At 37.3% G+C, this 19,136-nt stretch overlaps 1 protein-coding gene across 1 annotated transcript in view; it reads right to left on the bottom strand.

Moving 5' to 3' along the window:
• CSMD1 (CUB and Sushi multiple domains 1) overlaps positions 1-19,136 on the bottom strand; it is a gene marked incomplete at both ends in the record, with an annotated part of 1,184,444 nt that overhangs the window by 378,198 nt on the left and 787,110 nt on the right. Inside the window, one exon of the mRNA XM_080616376.1 lies at positions 4,485-4,572. Coding sequence (XP_080472502.1) covers positions 4,485-4,572 — 88 coding nt within the window. The remainder of the gene's footprint in view (positions 1-4,484; positions 4,573-19,136) is intronic.

The following is a 19,136-nucleotide window of genomic DNA, read 5'->3' as shown; positions in this document are numbered from 1 at the left end:
TAAATAAGCATATTACGGGAGGAGACCTGGGCCACATGTTCTAAAATAAAACTCCTTATCTTCTAATTAGCATCCAAATTGCTGAGTCTCTCCACTGATTCTGCTGACATTTTTCCGTTGAAAAAGAAGGCATCCTTTTAAAGTAATGTTTTATGGTATTTGATCTGGGATTTCAAAGGAAATTTTTACTTCACTTATTTTCCAGTTGGTTTCAATTTCTGTTTTTAATTTCTTTTTTTTTTTTTCAACATCTTTACCTCCAAGTCACTGAGCAGATCTGTCTGTTAATTTTCTACCTAAACTTTAATCAAGGGAAGAAATCGGTTTCCTCTTTTTCCATTTTACATTTGAATTATATCAAAGCAAAATTAGTGCTTTTATCAAAGAAGGCTAGAATTGGACTTGAAAAAGCTATTTTTAAGACAGGGGGAAAGATGCTATAAGAAATGCTAAACATAAGAAATTTAATTTAATTTTAAAAAGCTGTTTTGAAAATGCAAAAGCGTTTTTTGTTACAAGTGTTGCTGGAATTGTGGAAAATTAACATATTTCCTCAGTACCAGACATACCATATAGTATTTAAAGAGAGCTGGAATGTTACTGTTTATATACTTTCTAGCTTCTATTTAAGCAATCTACTGTTTGAGATCTTTCATAAAAATTAAATATGAGATTGACCCTAAAATTGTATTGATAATGTTCTCATTCCTCTAGAAAAAAGTCACCTTTTCTCTCTCAAAATGCATCCAAATATCCACTGGATTTTTTTTAAATCACCTGAAAATCATGTCCCTTACTACCTTAACTGAACAGAGTAAAAGAATGGCAGGAGGATAGAATGAAAAGGTTAAGATTTCAATACCTTTTTGTTTGCTTTATGAAATTAGAATCAATGCCATTATTATGCTGAAAACGATGAAACCCTTTTCAAAGAACTTGTCATCACTGAATCAGCTGGGTCTAACACTGTCTTAAAATCAGCCCTTTGCTTTTCCATCAATCTTACTCACAACATGTCTTTCAGGAGACTGGGAAAGATTTTGAATAATGTGCATTTTCACGTTTTAGTTCAGATTAATATTCACAGCTGTCATTCTCCTGACAAGAACAATAGCTCCTTCTGGTGTCTATCCTCACCTCTTAGAAAAGAAAAAAACACCACCTTTCTTTTACTCTCCATAGTATTTTCAATACATTGGACAAATGCAAGCAACAGCAAGTATTATTTTCACTTCTCCTACGGAAGAGCTTGATTTGTCATTTCAGAGAAAGAAAAACTAGATTCCAGCCAAAAGCTCTATTTAAATGTGAAGCTAGATATAGATAGCTAACTTCAAGATACCTAAGATATGTTTGAAATAGAAATAAAAAAAGGTTAATGTACGTGAAAAATGGTTGCTGTTGCATAATCAATTTTCAGATAACAAGTAAGGTTTACCAGAAAAACGAAATTTACTGACTTTCTCAAATAATAGTCAGAACTGAAGGCTCAAAACAAACACAAAAATAGTAAGTGAATACAATATATCAAAGCATCTTGTTTATATGAAGTAGCTTGTGCTATTTTTTAACACCTTATGCATTCATTTATTGCCATGAACAGTAAGATACATTAATTGAAATTAAAATATTATCAGAGACTGAATTAGGTAAAGGAAGGAGGGAGATAGCTGGCCAAACTCTTCTCAGGGGTGCCAGGTGACAGGATGAGAATCAACAGGAATAAACTAAAGCACAGGAAGTTTCACTTGAACATAAGGAAAAACTTTGTTACTGTGAGGGTGAATGAGCACTGAAAGAGGTTGCCCAGAGAGGTTGTGGAGTCTCCTTCCCTAGAGATATTCAAGACCCATCTGAACACAATCCTGAGCAATGTGCTCTAGATGACCCCGCTTGAGCAGGGAGGTTGGACTAGATGACCCCCGGTGGTCCCTTTGTTCTGTCATCTAAGTAAGCATTGCCCGAAGAAAGCACCAAAATTTTAAGATAACTTTAACCCACATTCAGTCATAAGAGACTGTGTTCAAAATATTGTTATCTGTGTCTTGCAAGGTTCTTTAACATTAGATTCCCTCAGATATCTTAAAGCATACTTTGAGCTTTAAGGTTCTTTTGCATTTTCTCTCTTGGTATTTTCATGCACTGCCGGGAATTTTAATGCTGGGGTCTCCCATGTTGAGGCTCACATATTTTGGATCTTTGGACCTGTTTCACTAAAATTATTTTAGCTCTCTTTGTCTTTCAAATTACAGACTACAGTCTAGAGGGGAAAATAAGATTCTTTCTCTTACACTCTTCCAGCTTACCAGTGCTCTTAGACCTGCTATTGTTTCTTAACAATTGTTCATATGCCACCGTAACTAGAGGAGAGTCTGACTGGCCCACCGTGTATTATGAACACAATAAATTTGTACAAGATTCATAGATTCACAGAATAAATCAGATTGGAAGAGGACATCATCTAGTCCAACACCCCTCTCCAAGCACATCCAGTTGGAACAGAGGGATCAAGGTCATATTTAGCTGAGCTCTGAATGCTTCCCTAGATGGAGATTTCACAAAGTCTCTTGGAAACTTGCTCCAGAGCTTGACCATATTCATAGTAAAAATATTTTTTTTTTTACATTTATTTATTTTTAGTCCTGAATCTAGTAGTAACTTACAACATCCCGTCTTATGCCTATTGCCTCTAGTCCTGTCACAGTCCACCTCTGAGAAGAATCTGGCTTTGTCTTCTCTACACGCTCCTGTTTAGTAGCTGTAGACAGCAGCAAGGTCCTTCAGATTCTCTTAAGGCAGACCCAGAATTCTCAGACTCTTTTATGTCATAGGCTCAGGCTCCCTCCCCATCCTGATCTGCTGAACTTACTCTGTTATCTATAGTTACTGAAGTGAGAAAGGCCCTTCAGGTGTGCTGTCACACTATTTTCCATTAAATGTTTAGGCTATGGGGTTAACTCTTTCCACAGATGCTTTTCCCTCTCCACTAATAACAGAGTAATCCTAGATGCTGCCTTTAATTCTTTCAAGTAAGTATTTGAGTTGGAGGAATTCAGAAAAAGAGGCACAATCTGCACCCTTTATGGCTATAAGGAGAGACTCGAGGAGGGAAACTGTGGCATACCTGCACAAATAGTAAAATAAAATAGTCTCCAAAGTAACAGTGGAAGTATACAGGCATCCCTCAGACGAATACCTGTGGAGTCTTTCATACACCTTAAGAAAGAGTTACATTTTAGTATCCCATTCATACACAGTCTTCTACCAACTGACATTTCTCTTCTCAATACATCAAGTGTTAATAAACAGCTAGATAAAAAACAAATTTGTTTGGTAAACTAGCATATGTTTGGACAGCAATTGCATAATATATTGTTGTATCATACAATTTCATTTGCAACAGCTGTACTTGCCTAGTAGAGTCAGGATATATAGAACAGGTTAATAGCAAATATCTTCTGGACATCTTGTCTCTCTCTTGCCTATCTATTGAAAAGTCCATTTCACCTCATTAGTTTTTTAAAACACATTTAACTGCTGCACTGTTTCTAAGGAAATAATGTCTTTGCATATAACTGATACTCTTAAAGTCAGATTTTTTTCTGAGTTCTTCAGCTCCTTTGAGGATAAGTAGAGAAAAATTCCAAAAAGTCAGAAATATAATTGATTTTAAAATTCTTTTTTCTCATTAATTATTCCCTTGCTTGGAAGAGCCTTAATTCAGGAACCAAGTTTGATTAACTTGCTTGTTGGAGTGGCAGAGAACTTTGCACAGTTCCTTCCAATTTTTATGAAATATTCCTTTCCATTTACTTTAAGGTTTCTCTTTCATTCCCTGCTGGGCAATTTATAGATGTCTGTATGAGCAGAGGCTCCCATCTCCTTCCTTCAACCCTTTTCTCTGTCACACCTTGAAGTCTTTGTGTTTTTTCCACAACAGGTAAAGAGGAAACTCCCTCCTTTCTCCATAGGGGTCCATTTGTCCTCATCTTCTTTTTTTTTTTTTTTTTAAAGAATGTAACAAAAGCTGAAAACAAAATAAGCAAGGAGATGGCCTGCAACACAGCCTCAGAAACTGAATTTGCCATGCTTCCCATGCTTTTAACAACTTTTGTATAGTGGAAAAGCAGACAATTCTCTTCGCTGCTTCTTCTATGCTGTCCAACGAGTTCTGCCTTTGCTACCCAGACAAGATTATTAGGCATCGCTGCCAACAGCAGGGGGGTTGGAACTAGATGATCTTAAGGTCCTTTCCAACCCCAACTATTCTTTGATTCTATATTGTAAAACTTGTGTTTAAATTGCACTGATGTAAAAAAAGAAAAAGAAACAAGCAAATTCAATTCAAGATACGCATTGGACTGTAGCTACTTTAACAAAAGACTCAACACAATATTAGACAAACAATACATATTTGTAGTTGAACACTCTATGTAACAGGAAGTACCTTCCTCTTGGTCATATAGATAATGAAGTGTGCCTACCTGAAGTCAGAGCCCACCCTTTTCCCATTTTCAGGAATTCCAGGATCAGGACATGCATCAGATGCAACTGCAACCCCACCCTGGGTCACTGCAAAGAAAAGAAAAAAAAATAATTCAGACATGCAGCTGTAAAGATGATTATTCTCTTTTCTCATATATTAACTTCCATAGCTTGAATTTAACCGTATGCATATTCATATTTTTTTCTTGAAACAGTGTAAGTTATTACCAAAAAAGAAGCCCCATATAATTGATTTCTAGGGTGTATTGTTTTCTTTATTTGGTTATGATAAAAAAACATGGTTTGCTTCTGTAGGAAAAGAAATGATTCATTTCCCACGGTCAGTCATCATTTTATGAATGTACTAGGGTCCACAGGTTTTCTCAGACAGGGAAAACAACATTTTGTTAAATCACCTGGAATATTCACAACACATAATTGTAAGATTAAGGTGGTACAAGAAAATAAAACTTTTGTTTAAGCTTCTGTCCATATAAGACTTGAAATTGCCAAAAGCAAAGAACTCATCTGAAATACAAAAATATTTTTACAAAGATAATCTCAAAAATATACAGAAAACCCTACAGAGAAATACATTTGTAAACAGCTGAATATGGGCTTATGCAAACGAGCCTCAAAATCCCTATTTCATGCTTTCAGGTAGGAATTAGAAAGAGAAGGTATCCTATACTGTTCCATTCCTTTTGTCCTCTGTTCTTTCTCCCTCCAGACTGCACATATTTAAATATACTAGGTATATAAACATATAAACTTACAGTCCCTTCAAAACTCTAAACAATTAGAACATTCCATTTTCACTTTTACTGTTCTTCATTTGTAAAAAGGTATTTAAGGAATATGTGGAATTAAAAGTAATTAATCATAAAGAAAGACAAAGTAACTGAGCACAACACTGTGAATATATAGAAAACCTGAATATGTATGTGGTTTCTATCCTGCACATACACACGTGTGTCCACAAATAGCTACATGCCTCCTATGTTTTTGTTTCCTCCACAGAAGAATAGAGCTAGTAGAAATTTGTGGATAACATTTTTCATCATAAAAGATTTTTGGGAAACCCTTGAAGACATGTCTGAGCTTTCTTCCAGAATAAAAGAAAAGTTAGTTGGAATATTTAGCTGCTCAAAATAAATTACACATGCCCGGGTGGATTACAGATGACAGCATTACAGCTGAAACGTGATGAGAGATTAAGATGCAAGAAGTGGCTGAGTTTCCCACATGGTGGTACACTTTCAAATTGAATACAATGACAAAAAGAGTGGTGACAAGTAGGATGCATACAATCGGATGTTAAGAGCTATAAATCTTTATGTCTGTGTTGGCAGTATCAGGAGTAATTAATTTATAAAGAAAGCCAAAGTTTTATAAGAGAAGATTTAAAGAAATAAAAACCTGCATTACAGCACTACAAAAATACAACTAAACAAAGAAATAGTAAGGACCAAAATGCTTGATCTCAGCATAGATTCTCCTCAGAGTAGAAAAACTACAACAATTACAATATACTTAAACATTTGTCTACATTCTTCTTTATTTTGGCATATAGAATGTTTAAAAAATAAAGGAAAGAAATAATTTCTTTCTCCACATCTTTTTTAAACTATTTAGTGTATTGAATACTGTTTGTCTTTCTAGTAAAACCAGGTAAAGAAAGATTATCATAATCTCAGAAATGTTTTTGCAAACACTATTAAAAATATCATGTCTTACATAAAAAACTATTTCCTGATAAATAAAAACAAACAAACAAACAAACCCAACCAAAAATGCAGTTCAGTTGGATAAAAATATAGCATCTGGAATTCACCATCTTGAAAACACTCCAGACCAAGAGCCCAATCCTGCTAAAGTCACTAACATTGTTGAGATGATAAAGATTATTGTGTGTGTGAATAAAGGTTTTCAGAAGAAGCCTATACTAGCTAGTAAACATGTACGTTATTCCGAGAATTTAATTTTGTAGTTTCTTGGGAAATATCACTACTGAAATGCTATTATAGTCAAAATCTGATCTTGCTAGAAAAGAAGCCTCCTTCTACACTGATGTTCCTTAAAATAATCTTGCTACTAACATTTCTTCCAATTTTTCAGAGAAAGAGAAAAATTCAATATTTACTACTTTCAGCACAGAAATATATCTATGTTAGCAGAGGTGAGATTCAATTTTGACTATTAAATCACCAAGACATGAAAATAAGCAATATGACTGATATGGTTAATTCGACATAGCAATTTTACTAAACTTGAGCCTTATGGTAACAACTGTAATACAACACAGAGAACACTGCCTTTACTATCATGTTTTAAGGACAGACACATTGCAGTGAAGCTACCTCCTTTTACAGACATACATACACAATGCATAAGCATTCTGTTTGGCACACCAGTAAATGTTGACCAAGACCTTACTCATAACACAAAATGATGTGATCTCCCTAGATGGATGGTGACCTTTGCAACGTTTTCTTCTCAGCCACTAACTTCTGTCGACATGCTCTCACACTAGTGTCAGGGAAGGGTTATTTAGGATATTGTTTAACCAGAAAAATACTGTCTTGCAACAGAGCATATGTCTGGAACTCAGCACATCTTTCTGGATGTCTACAGGCCTTGTTAAACATAGCCCAGGTTTCGGCTTCTACTTTCCCCAATGAACTGTCAAGTGTTTTTTAACAGATGGTGGTTGCATGATGTGCTGTCATAACAAAATAAATCCAATTCCCTGTAAAACAAGCCTGTCTTATTTTATGTCTCCAGATGGGAAAAAAAGGAACAAATTTCTCAAATTAGTGAAACCATTTATTACCTTTAGTGGTTGAGGCACACCAGGAACATTACTGCATTTATAAATATATGTAGATATTTTTACATGTTAATATTTTTAAAACCTTTACCTGATGGTATGTTAGAATTTACCTAAGAATTAAATTTTAAGAATTCCTTTTTGTTAGTTCCAACATTTGTTATCATTCAGACTGAAAATAGATGAAAAGATGCCCAATTGATTCCCTGTCAGAGACCTTTATTTTTCTGTTTCAGTCCTGTCAGACTTCCCCTTTATCCACCGCTATGAAGTGCTACTGCTACTGAGATCCATAACATATGGGAAAAGAAAGTATTGTCTTTGAGTATCTCACTTCCAGAACATGTTTAAGCTTTGCAGTCTCCTTCTGAAAGCATCTCTTAGACATGCCATCTACTATTCACCCAGTCACATGGCCAATCTTTCCCTATTTTAACTTTAAAGAAAAACACTTCTGTATGCCCTTGAAAGGCCCATGTCTTACCTGTTTATACTCTTTCAAAATGATATGGTCTAAAGTTTCATTTATCTAGAGTGTTATAAAGTGTTTTGTGCTTTTTGCATCTTTCTTCTTATTTTTCCTTCCTTATGACATCAATCTCAAATTCCCTCTCTTTACTTTCAAAGCTCATTCATGGACTATTTGTATTCTAACTATCAGTCATCTCAATTTTCATTTTAGAATTTTAAAATTTCAAAACAACAAAAGTATTAAAGAAAATGGAAAATAATTTTTCCTATTTAAAGCTTGCAAACCTTGGAAGTAAATATCAAATACGCAGAAACCTTGGCACAGCTATGCACTGTAGCATTAGTAGCATTTATCTTAACACTAACAATATTCCTCTGTACTGTGAATATAAACTAAACATTTATAAACATGTATTTATCACAAACAAATTAGGACCAGCCTAAATAACACCATCCTCTCTCAATATATTCTTAGTACATTTTCAGAATGCCCTCTCTATTTTAAAAAGAAGTTTAAGAGTATATAAACCTACAAATATGAAAGCAAGATATTGCTTTACACAGATTCTTCGCACTGTATCCCAGTTGCACACAGTTCTTCAAGGAATCATCAGCTAGAGAAAACTGTGTGATCAATAAGACTAACATCAGAAAAAGTATTTGAAGTCACAAGGCAGGGAGAACAGTGAGGAATGATTCTAGGGTGGTTTTCTTTTTTTCCTTGTAGAGTTTTATTATATGAGTTTTTCTAGAGTCTAACAGAACTCTGCCCTTCTATTTTTTAACAGAGGGTTTGAGATTATCAAGGTGCTTCAAGTCCATGGGACCTGATGGAAACCATCCACGGGTCCTGAAGGAGCTGGCGAATGAAGTTGCTAAGCTACTGGCCATCATATTTGAAAAATCATGGCAGTCAGGTGAAGTTCCCGACAACTGGAAAAAGGGAAATATAACCCCCATTTTCAAGAAGGGGAAAATGGATGACCCAGGGAATTACAGACCAGTTAGTCTCACCTCTGTGCCTGGCAAACTCTTGGAGCAGATTCTCCTGGAAGGCATGCTAAGGCACATGAAAAACAAGGAGGTGGTTGGTGACAGCCAGCATGGCTTCACTAAGGGGAAATCCTGCCTGGCCAATTTGGTGGCCTTCTATGATGGGGCTATGAAACTGATGAACAGGGGTAGAGCAGTTGACATCATCTACCTGGACTTGTGCAAAGGGTTCGACACTGTCCCACATGACATCCTTGCCTCTAAATTGGAGAGACATCAATTTGATGGGTGGACCACTTGGTCGATAAAGAACTGGCTGGATGGCTGCACACAAAGAGTTGTGGTCAATGGCTCGATGTCCGGCTGCAGACCGGTAACAAGTGGTGTCCCTCAGGGATCGGTGTTGGGATCGGTCTTGTTCAACATCTTTATTGGTGACATGGACAGTGGGATTGAGTGCGCCCTCAGCAAGTTTGTTGATGACACCAAGCTGTGTGGTTTGGTTGGTACGCTGGAGGGAAGGGATGCCATCCAGAGGGACCTTGACACGCTTGTGAGGTGGGCTGATGGCAACCTCATGAAGTTTCACCATGCCAAGTGCAAGGTCCTACACCTGGGTCGGAGCAATCCCAGGCACAGCTACAGGTTGAGCAGAAAAGAGATTCAGAGCAAACCTGCGGAGAAGGACTTGGGGGTGTCGGTCGATGAAAAAATGAACATGAGCCGGCAGTGTGCGCTCGCAGCCCAGAAAGCCAACCGTATCCTGGGCTGCATCAAAAGCAGCGTGACCAGCAGGTCGAAGCAGGTGATTCTGCCCCTCTACTCTGCTCTCCTGAGACCTCACTTGGAGTATTGTGTACAGTTCTGGTGTCCTCAACATAAAAAGGACACGGAACTGCTGGAACAAGTGCAGAGGAGGGCCACGAGGATGATCAGGGGACTGGAGCACCTCCCGTATGAAGACAGGCTGAGAAAGTTGGGGCTGTTCAGCCTAGAGAAGAGAAGGCTGCGTGAAGACCTCATAGCAGCCTTCCAGTATCTGAAGGGGGCCTACAAGGATGCTGGAGAGGGATTCTTCATTAGGGACTGTAGCAGTAGGACAAGGGGTAATGGGTTCAAACTTAAACAGGGGAAGTTTAGATTGGATATAAGGAAGAAATTCTTTACTGAGAGGGTGGTGAGGCACTGGGATGGGTTGCCCAGGGAGGTTGTGAATGCTCCATCCATGGCGGTGTTCAAGGCCAGGTTGGATGAGGCCTTGGGTGACATGGTTTAGTGTGGGGTGTCCCTTCCCATGGCAGTGGGGTTGCAACTAGATGATCTCAAGGTCCTTTCCAACCCTAACTATTCTATGATTCTATGATTCAACCATCAGACATGCCTGTAGCATAGAGACAGAACATTCTCCACAGACACAACTTAACTCTGGAACTTCTTGACATGCCATGCCATGCCATTATATACTGCGAAACTTAAGTATTCTTGGGCCTTTCTGCAGAAACAGCTGCAGAGAAACTGTGGGCTCATTAACGTGACAGCTTCACAGTCTATATACAGCCTTTATAGTTAAAACTATGATTTAAATTTCTATTTGATAAAAGAAAATCTATTCTTTCTTTACTGGCTGAGAATGAATCAACATGATTTCTTTCCTTTTCACAGTTGAGATCATGAGGACTACAGTTTCCACAGTTTTGGAGGTCATCTTTGCTGGTTTACTCGGCGTATAGCGTAGTAAGAACAGAACTCCTTTAAAATGTTTCACATGTTCTGATTCTAACAAAATAGTACAGAAGAAAGACTGGCATAATTGTTATACAGTCATAATAAAAAACAATTAGCAGATACATTAACATCCTAATTTAGCTCAGCATTTGGGAAGTGCTGAATCAGGGAGCAGTATTAGGCAGGAGGAAGGATGGTGCAACATATGTTTCATGCAGCAAGACAAGCAACGTGATATTTCCCTTGTTATAATATTGATCCTACTCCAGACAAGTGGCCCTGTTTTAGATGCATTTGCAATCTGAATATACATTAATGATCTACTCTTGCTCATGTGAAGCATGTGATGAAATGCTCTGAAGAGCTGGACTTTGAAGCAAAAACTTTTTAAGAACAGATGCATTACTATGTATAGATCACCTCTGTGCCCCACAAGATTATGGAGCTGATTCTCCTGGAAACTACATTAAAACACGTGAAAAGTAAGGAGGTGACTGGTGATAGCCAGCATTGCTTCACTAAGCACAAATCATTCCTGACAAATTTAGGGGCTTTCTGTGAGAGGGTTACTGCACTAGTAGATAAGGGAAGAGCAAATGACATCATCTGCCTTCATCTGTGCAAAGCATCTGATACTGTCTCAAACAACATCCTTGTCTCTTAACTGGAGAGGCATGGATCTGATGGATGGACTGCTTGGTGGCTCAGGAACTGGCTGGATTGTCGCACTCAAGAGTTGCAGTTTGCAGTTCAGTGTCCAACTAGAGACCAATGATGAGACAAATTCCTCAGGGGTCAGTATGAGATACTGCGACCAGTGCTGTTCAACACATTTGTCAATGACATGGTGTCATGGTTTAAGCCCAGCCAGTAACTCTATAGCTGAACCTAGGACACATGGATTGTGGGACTGAGTGCAGCCTCCACAAGTTTGATGACAACACCAGGCTGTGTGGTGCAGTCAGCATGCTGGAGGTATGTCGAGGGAGGGACACTGAGGGACCTTGACAGGCTTTAGAGGTGGGCTTATGCAAACCTTCATGAAGCACAGACCCAAGGTTCTGCACATTGGAAGATAGGTAGGAGATACCCAAGCATGTATCAGGCTAGGAGGAGAATGGATTGAGAGCAGCCCTAAGGAGAAGGACTTGGAGATGCTGGTTGACGAGAAGCTCATCATGACCTGGCAATGTGTGCTTGCAGCCCAGAAAACCAACTGTATCCAGTGCTGCATCAAAAGGAGCACGACCAGCAGGTCAAGGGAGGTGATTCTCCCCACTACTCCACTCTAGTGAGACCCCACTTGGAGTACTGTGTCGAGCTCTAGGAACCCAAACATAAGAAAGACATGGATCTGTTGGAGTGAGTCCAGAGGAGGGCCACAAAGATGATCAGGGGCTGGAACACTTCTCCTATGAGGACAGGCTGAGAGAGCTGGGCTTGTTCAACCTGGAGAAGATTTTAATTAAAACAACAAATTTTGGCAGTCTGTTTGGACATTTACTCATTCTCCTAGTGATATCACCAGCCTATAATAAGGTGCTGGATTAAAAAAATAAAAATACATAAACCCAGGAACACCCAGTCTTTCAATAATTTATTTTGAATAATTTTCAAATTAAACCCAAAATTTCAAGAATCACCTACAAGCTGGCCTTGTCAAAGACTGTGTTGAGGCTAGGGAGAAGACCCTAAAATTCACTGTGGAAAGATATTATAAAAAATGGCAGCTTTTCTAGAGCAGAATGACAAGTTTGTAAACTGAACAAGACTTTACGATGAAATAACACTTTATATCTCTCTTATGATGAAAATAAAAGCTGACATATGCAAATATCAATCTCTTTGCAGCCAAGAAGTCACACAGAAGTACAATAACACTGTGCCAATGAAACAAGATATTAGATGCACTAATTAATGTATCAGTCACATCTTGATTACTCATTATGCTCAGTAGATTTAAATTTATTTAAATTTTTGAAAAGGTTGATTCACATTAAAAAGATTCTAACAGTTCTAGGCATATTTTTGGTCATTAAATAATTATGCTTCAAGAGTGAATCCAAAACATTTCAATTACTCTTCATCAAGTGTACTAGAAATTACTTGTTTCACATAGCGATAAATAATCTGGTCACTGGAAAAGAAAAAAAGACGTATATACTTGATCTTTTGACATGACAATCTGTGGAAAAAAGTTATAAAATATTATCATTGTATAAAAGAACTGAATATACTGGGGTTCTTTTGAATCTTAAAGTTACAATTAATGGATGAAAAGAAAGATTTTACAGCACAAGAGCTTCAATCTACAAATACATTCACAGGCAGAATTAACGGAATTAAATTTTCTGCCGTAGCTTTTGCTACATCTGCTCTAAAAAATCAGTTACACCCACTCTGAGGAGAATTTTAAGCTTCCAAAAATTTTCGCTTATCCAGATCAAAACAGAAAAATGAATTTGAAAATAATTTTATTGACCAGACTGCATACACAGCAGGAGGCCTTTTTTGCTTGCAGAGACATTTGTTAGGAGACTTCTCATGTGCTGCTCTTCTTAGGAGCACATAAGCTTAGCCATTTTAGGATAGTGTCTTTCTTACTGCAAGTAATAGGGCAGCAAGTTAATAGTCATGATTAAACTTACTAACAAACAATGTGCTTGCATACACCAAAGCATCTGTATTAAATTATTTTTTTAAAAAACTATGACACGGTCATAAACTGATAAACCAGTTTGTTTTACCTGAAAATATGCACAAAAAGTCACATAGTGATTTTAAGAATTTTGATCTACGTAATTTTTACTACATTATATATATATATAGTTCGTTTTGCCTTTTGAACTCTTCACCAAATTAGAGGACATAAATTGGACTAAACAATTTCTGACCCCCAATATCTCTTTTGCAGCAAGACATAAATTAAAAGTATTAAGATGGAACCCTAATGAGATACAAGAGAGTTACTTATGGGTATATGAAAGTATATGCTTAGAAGCAGATACTGGCTTATAATTAAGACCACAGACATGAAAGAAGATACAGATTTGATTAGAAAATATGTCTGCAACCAAAATACCATGATAAAAATATGTATTTGAACTCAACAATGAAATATAAAAAGTGCTATATATTTTTCCATACAATTTCATCCAGGCTTTTAGAAGACAGGGCTACTACTGTTAGAAAAATGAGTTGACATTCCATATGCTCCATCATAGGCTTTAAGTAACTGCTTCAGTAAAAATAACATAACACCAAGCCGTTATAAGCAGAAATAAATCTGCATTAAACTTATTCTAATGAAGAACTAATATATTATCGAAACCCAGAAAAGATGGAAAAGAATAAAGAAATAAACAAGGCAGGACAAGAAACTAAAATTTTGAAGTTCAGTAACATAACTACTTTTAAGGAGTTTGTTCGAACTCTTTTTTCCTTAATTTATCTATGAATTGACCACAATAGTATTAAATAGTAAAAAATAATATTAAATATTTAAATAGTATTAAACAGGAAAATATGGTTGTGTTGACACCAGTTGACATAAGCCATAAGGCCATCCTGAACAGTTATACAGGGAGAAGCAGTTATCCAAAACCTGCCCAGGTGAGTCTGGGCCCAGAAACCTCTTACAGATGGTATTGTGTTTCTTCAAAATGATTAAAAAAATCTTCCAAAGTATTGTTATATTAGTTCAGCAAGCCACAGACAGCTGCTAATATTTCATTTAAAACTGAAGTTCTCTCCAGTGCTTCTCACTATGACAGTATTTAAGTTTTGAACATTTGTAAGGAGAGTTTAGCCATGTCTCTTGCTCTAAACAATCAAAGAAAAAAAATAATTTCTGCAACAGAAACTATAAAACCCCTACCATTTTCACACGCTAAAGATACTTCTTTTAGCTTTTTTTTTTTTATATAAACCCTAGCATCTTCATACATTGGGAAATCATCCTCCCACCAGATTGTAGCTGTCAACACTTTGTCAAAATACAGAATCTCTGTATTTCACTGACAGATTTATGGCACTCCTTTCTCCAGAAGCAGGGCATTTCTTACCAGTAGTCTCATACATGCTATAACCAAAATAGCTGGTATGTCCCACTTACACTTGTTATTCCTTAGTGATCACAAGGGCTGAGAATACATTATCCTCCCTTAAATCCACCATTGTTTTTTTCCATTCTTAGACAGTGACTCAGCAATTAAAAAGACCACAACAAACTAACTGAAAAAAGTTTTTTTCTCATTTTGTTTTCTCCTATTTTGGTTTCCTAGGGGAGTTTGACTAACTCTCCTTTGCATCTACCTCTGTTTTCAGCAGCTGGATGTAAGACTTATTCCAGCTTAATGAAGCAATTTAAGGATCAGCAGATGCACAGCTTTCAGTCAGTCTGGGAGCTTATTAGTCCAGCTTTTCTTGAAGCCCTGAAGTGCCTGTGCTCTCTCATAATAGCATTTGGTTTTACATTTACTTCTAGATCAATAAAACAATTTAAATAGATGTGTTTTCACATAGCTAAGAAATTTCACATTTGGGAAACTCAGGGGAGAAACTGGCAAATATTTACCTTTTTCATGTAATTAAACATCTGGATTTTAGCCTGATTAAAATACTAGTACAAGGTTGAGGTGAAAGGATCAATTTCAGTTTTAGCAGTAAGGTATAGTTTAAATATATTTTCCCTATGAAAAGAATATACCAGGAATTGAAATATATTCCATTTCCCCACCTTCTATGGGGAAATTTCTACAAGTCACACAAAAGCCACACTTCAGAATCAAATGCATTATACTCTGGGGCAGGGAAGGGGGAAGTTGGTCAAGGTCTTTCACAATGCAGAGGCAGTTATGCAAACCTCCTGAGATACTGTTCGCCTCATTAAAGATAAAGCTGCATCATGAAAGATGAAAATTCCTTTGATAATTGCAAACACCAGATTTTCACAGGTGTCAAAATCATTAGACCCTAGAAACAGACAAATGAGCTTGCAAAAAACAGGCCAGCTATACTGATACCAGCACGGTGTCTTGTTTCCTTCACCTAATGGTCCACATACAACAAGCTACTGTTGCCAACAAGTACTGTGAACTTAAGTGAGATAAAAATGATGGCTCTAAAAAGCTGAAATTTTCCAGTGAGTGAACTTCACTCACCAAGGATTCAATAGAGTTCTATCAGACAGAATGTATAAGTTCACATTATGCTTGGTTTTAGTTAAGGAATTGACACCATAAACTACAGTAAGAGTACCTTAAGATTAAAAATTCTGTCACTTGTTAAGACTTGTCTCAACTGAAGCTCTCCAAGCCTAAAATGTACAAACCCTTTCTTGCATTTTCATTTTAATTTATGATTTATGGTAGAAACCAATTTTAAAATATTGTCCCTTCATTAATTTTGATATTTAAATAATGACCTGTATCATCCCATATGAAGACAGGCTGAGAAAGTTGGGTCTGTTCAGCCTGGAGAACAGAAGGCTGCATGGAGACCTCATAGCAGCCTTCCAGTATCTGAAGGGGGCCTATAAGGATGCTGGGGAGGGACTCTTCATTAGGGACTGTAGTGACAGGACAAGGGGCAACGGGTTAAACCTTAATGACTTGCTCCAGGTAATGATATGTTTGCACCAAAGACCAAACTTTGACTGCAAAATATTTCTCTCTAGTCATAAGTATTTTATGCTCTTAGTTGTATATAATACTCATGCACAAGGAAATTGAAGACAATGACCTCAGTGAAGTCAATAGATAAAATATCAATAATGATACAGGGTACAAGATTTTATCTAACAAGCAAATGATTTAAAAAATCTTTAAAAAATAAATACATTACCATTTATTTTTCACTTATGTAACAGTAAGGGAAAGTAAAAACTTGATGTGAAAATGAAATTACCATTTGTCCTTTTCAGACCACACAATAAGCTATGTGTAAGGCTTAAACACAGCTCAGAGAAAACAGAGTCGTTGCTTTTTCCAGTAACACTTCATCCAGAAACGTAGGAAATTCAGTAATTTACTTTGAAATGACAGAGATGATGAAGTCAGTAGTAAAGAGCAATTTTATGGGATATCCAGGAAGATTCTTTTCAAAAGAAATAAACCCAACATGTTGTTTTGTCTCAGTGGCTTAGAACTTTGGAAAGTTCCATTTTTCACCAGTGTCAGGTTATAAACTCACCCTACAATGCTATTTAGTTGTAAATATACTGCCACTTTATAACATATTTTATTGATTCACAAGTCTTTTTCTTTTCCTTTAAAAACAGCTGTCTAGCATCTTACTGAGCAATGCCATTTCTGCAATAAATCTGAAGCTGACCATAAACTTGGGAGGTTTTGTTATCAAGAAGGGTTAAAATGACTGTAAAATTCTCATTTCACTAATTAGTTATTTATTATACATTTGTCAAATGATGCATTACCTGCTTTTTTAGCCTGGTAACTGATATTATTTTTTTTTGTTGGCTTTTCAGAGTAAAACGTTTAGCATTGGGTAAAAATACTGAAAAGGCAACAAAATAGTTATCCATGGGCATACTACAATGATAATCACATTTTTCCATATTATTTCCAATTTATACATAATGGTCCACTGTCCAGAATTTAATGAAATTTAATGAAATCAGAATTTAATGAAATAGGCTTTGACTTCGAGAAAGAGCTTAAAATTAGAAAATAACTGCTAACTACGGGATAGTCTCCTGGAGTGGAGCTGTTATATATATAAAAAAAATAAGTAAGATAAACTGATATATAAAAATTCAGTTCTCTGGCCTTCTTATGACTATTTGTGTGACTTTGAGCAAGTCACTTATGACCACATCTTAAGTGAAGTGAAACTTAATGAGGTTTCCATGCAGCCTTCTCTTCTCCAGGCCGAAAAGCCCCAGTTTTAGCCTGTGTTCATATAGGTCTTCACTTCCTGCCTACTCTCCCCTACTTAATAGCTGCATTTTTGTACTTTCCAAGAAGCAACATTTTAACAGTTCTCTTGACAGAACTAAGCATTTCAGTCTTTCTTTCTCTCACAATTAAAGCAAATGGGCTCAGAATACATCTAACTTATCACCAAGAAGACTGAATTTCTCACAAAATAAGAAACACACTAGATGGTGATGATTTTCTTTAGAGATGCAGCTTAGTAGCTAGAACAGTCTCAAAAAAACCCACACACCTTGTCCAGCTTAGCTAATTCAAGTTAACGTCTTCAGTTTTCTGTGTAATGCCCAGGTCCTAAAACTATAGGTACATTGGTGTGGTTAGTTCTCTCCCCTTCTCTTCAGTTGTAGTTAAGTATTTGGAGGGAGAATTGAAGCTATTTGGGTCAGATTTAAATGTGTAAAAATTTGTGAGCATGGTTGGGTAGCATGACAGACAGTGAATGACGTGAATTTCAAATACTGGGGTGAGCACTTGTTTTAAGATGTAATGTTAGGAATTCACAGATACAATAAGCAGTACTTGAAATCTTAAAATTGCCAGTTTGGTACATTTCCTGTATTATTCCCTTATGTCTCTAGCCTGCTCTTGAGCTATTATTTTAGGTATTCTTCTAGTACTTCACTAACTGATCTTCTGAGTAAGTTTTGGGGAGGATGACTGTTACCTCAAGCAATTTCTGGAATTAAAAGTGTAATTGTCTTCCTGGAAAGAAAGAGTCCAAGATGTCATCTCCAAGTGGATCCAACTGCCTCTCTTGCATGGAATAGAAGACTGGATTAGAGAGCACGGTGCTGGGCCAGGATAGAAAACCAGCAAAGGTTGGGTACTTCTAACCCCCAGCATCAGGGTCAGTACAAGCAGTTTTTAGGGACAAGACTGGAAAAGACTGAAGCTTATTGAAGGTTTCTACGCTGTATTTAATGGCTGGCTCAACGGAACTAAACTAAACAACAGAGCAAGAGTAAGCACAACACTGCCAGCTCAAAATCCTGCTCAGAGCGAGACCACTTCTGTGGCCACTGACACCACCTGTTCTTTCTAATTCCAATTTAATTGGCGAATGGCAATCTCATGAAGTTCAAACAAGTCAAGTGCAAGGTCCTACACCTGGGTCAGAGCAATCCCAGGCACAGCTACAGGCTGGACAGCAAATTGATTCAGAGCAGACCTGCAGAGAAGGACTTGGGGGTGCTGGTTGATGAGAAACTTAACATGACCTGGCAGTGTGCGCTCACAGCCCAGAAAGCCAACCGTATCCCGGGCTGCATCAAAAGGAGCATGACCAGCAGGACCAAGGAGGTGATTCTGCCCCTCTACTCTGCTCTTGTGAGATCTCACTTGGAGTATTGTGTGCAGTTCTGGTGTCCTCAACATAAGAAGGACATGGAGCTGTTGGAACAAATCCAGAGGAGGGCCACAAGGATGACCTTGTAGTGCCTGGAGCACCTCCTGTGTGAAGACAGGCTGAGAAAGTTGGGGCTGTTCAGCCTGGAGAAGAGAAGGCTGCGTGGAGACCTCATAGCAGCCTTCCAGTATCTGAAGGGGGCCTACAAGGATGCTGGAGAGGGACTCTTCATTAGGGACTGTAGCAGTAGGACAAGGGGTAATGGGTTCAAACATAAACAGAGGAAGTTTAGGATAGATATAAGGAGGAAGTTCTTTACTGTAAGGGTGGT

This window comes from Psittacula echo (assembly GCF_963264785.1).
Source record: "Psittacula echo genome assembly, chromosome: 4".
Classification (NCBI taxonomy): domain Eukaryota; kingdom Metazoa; phylum Chordata; class Aves; order Psittaciformes; family Psittacidae; genus Psittacula; species Psittacula echo.
Note: the sequence above shows the minus strand (reverse complement) of the source record. Positions and strands in the feature narration are given on the sequence as shown.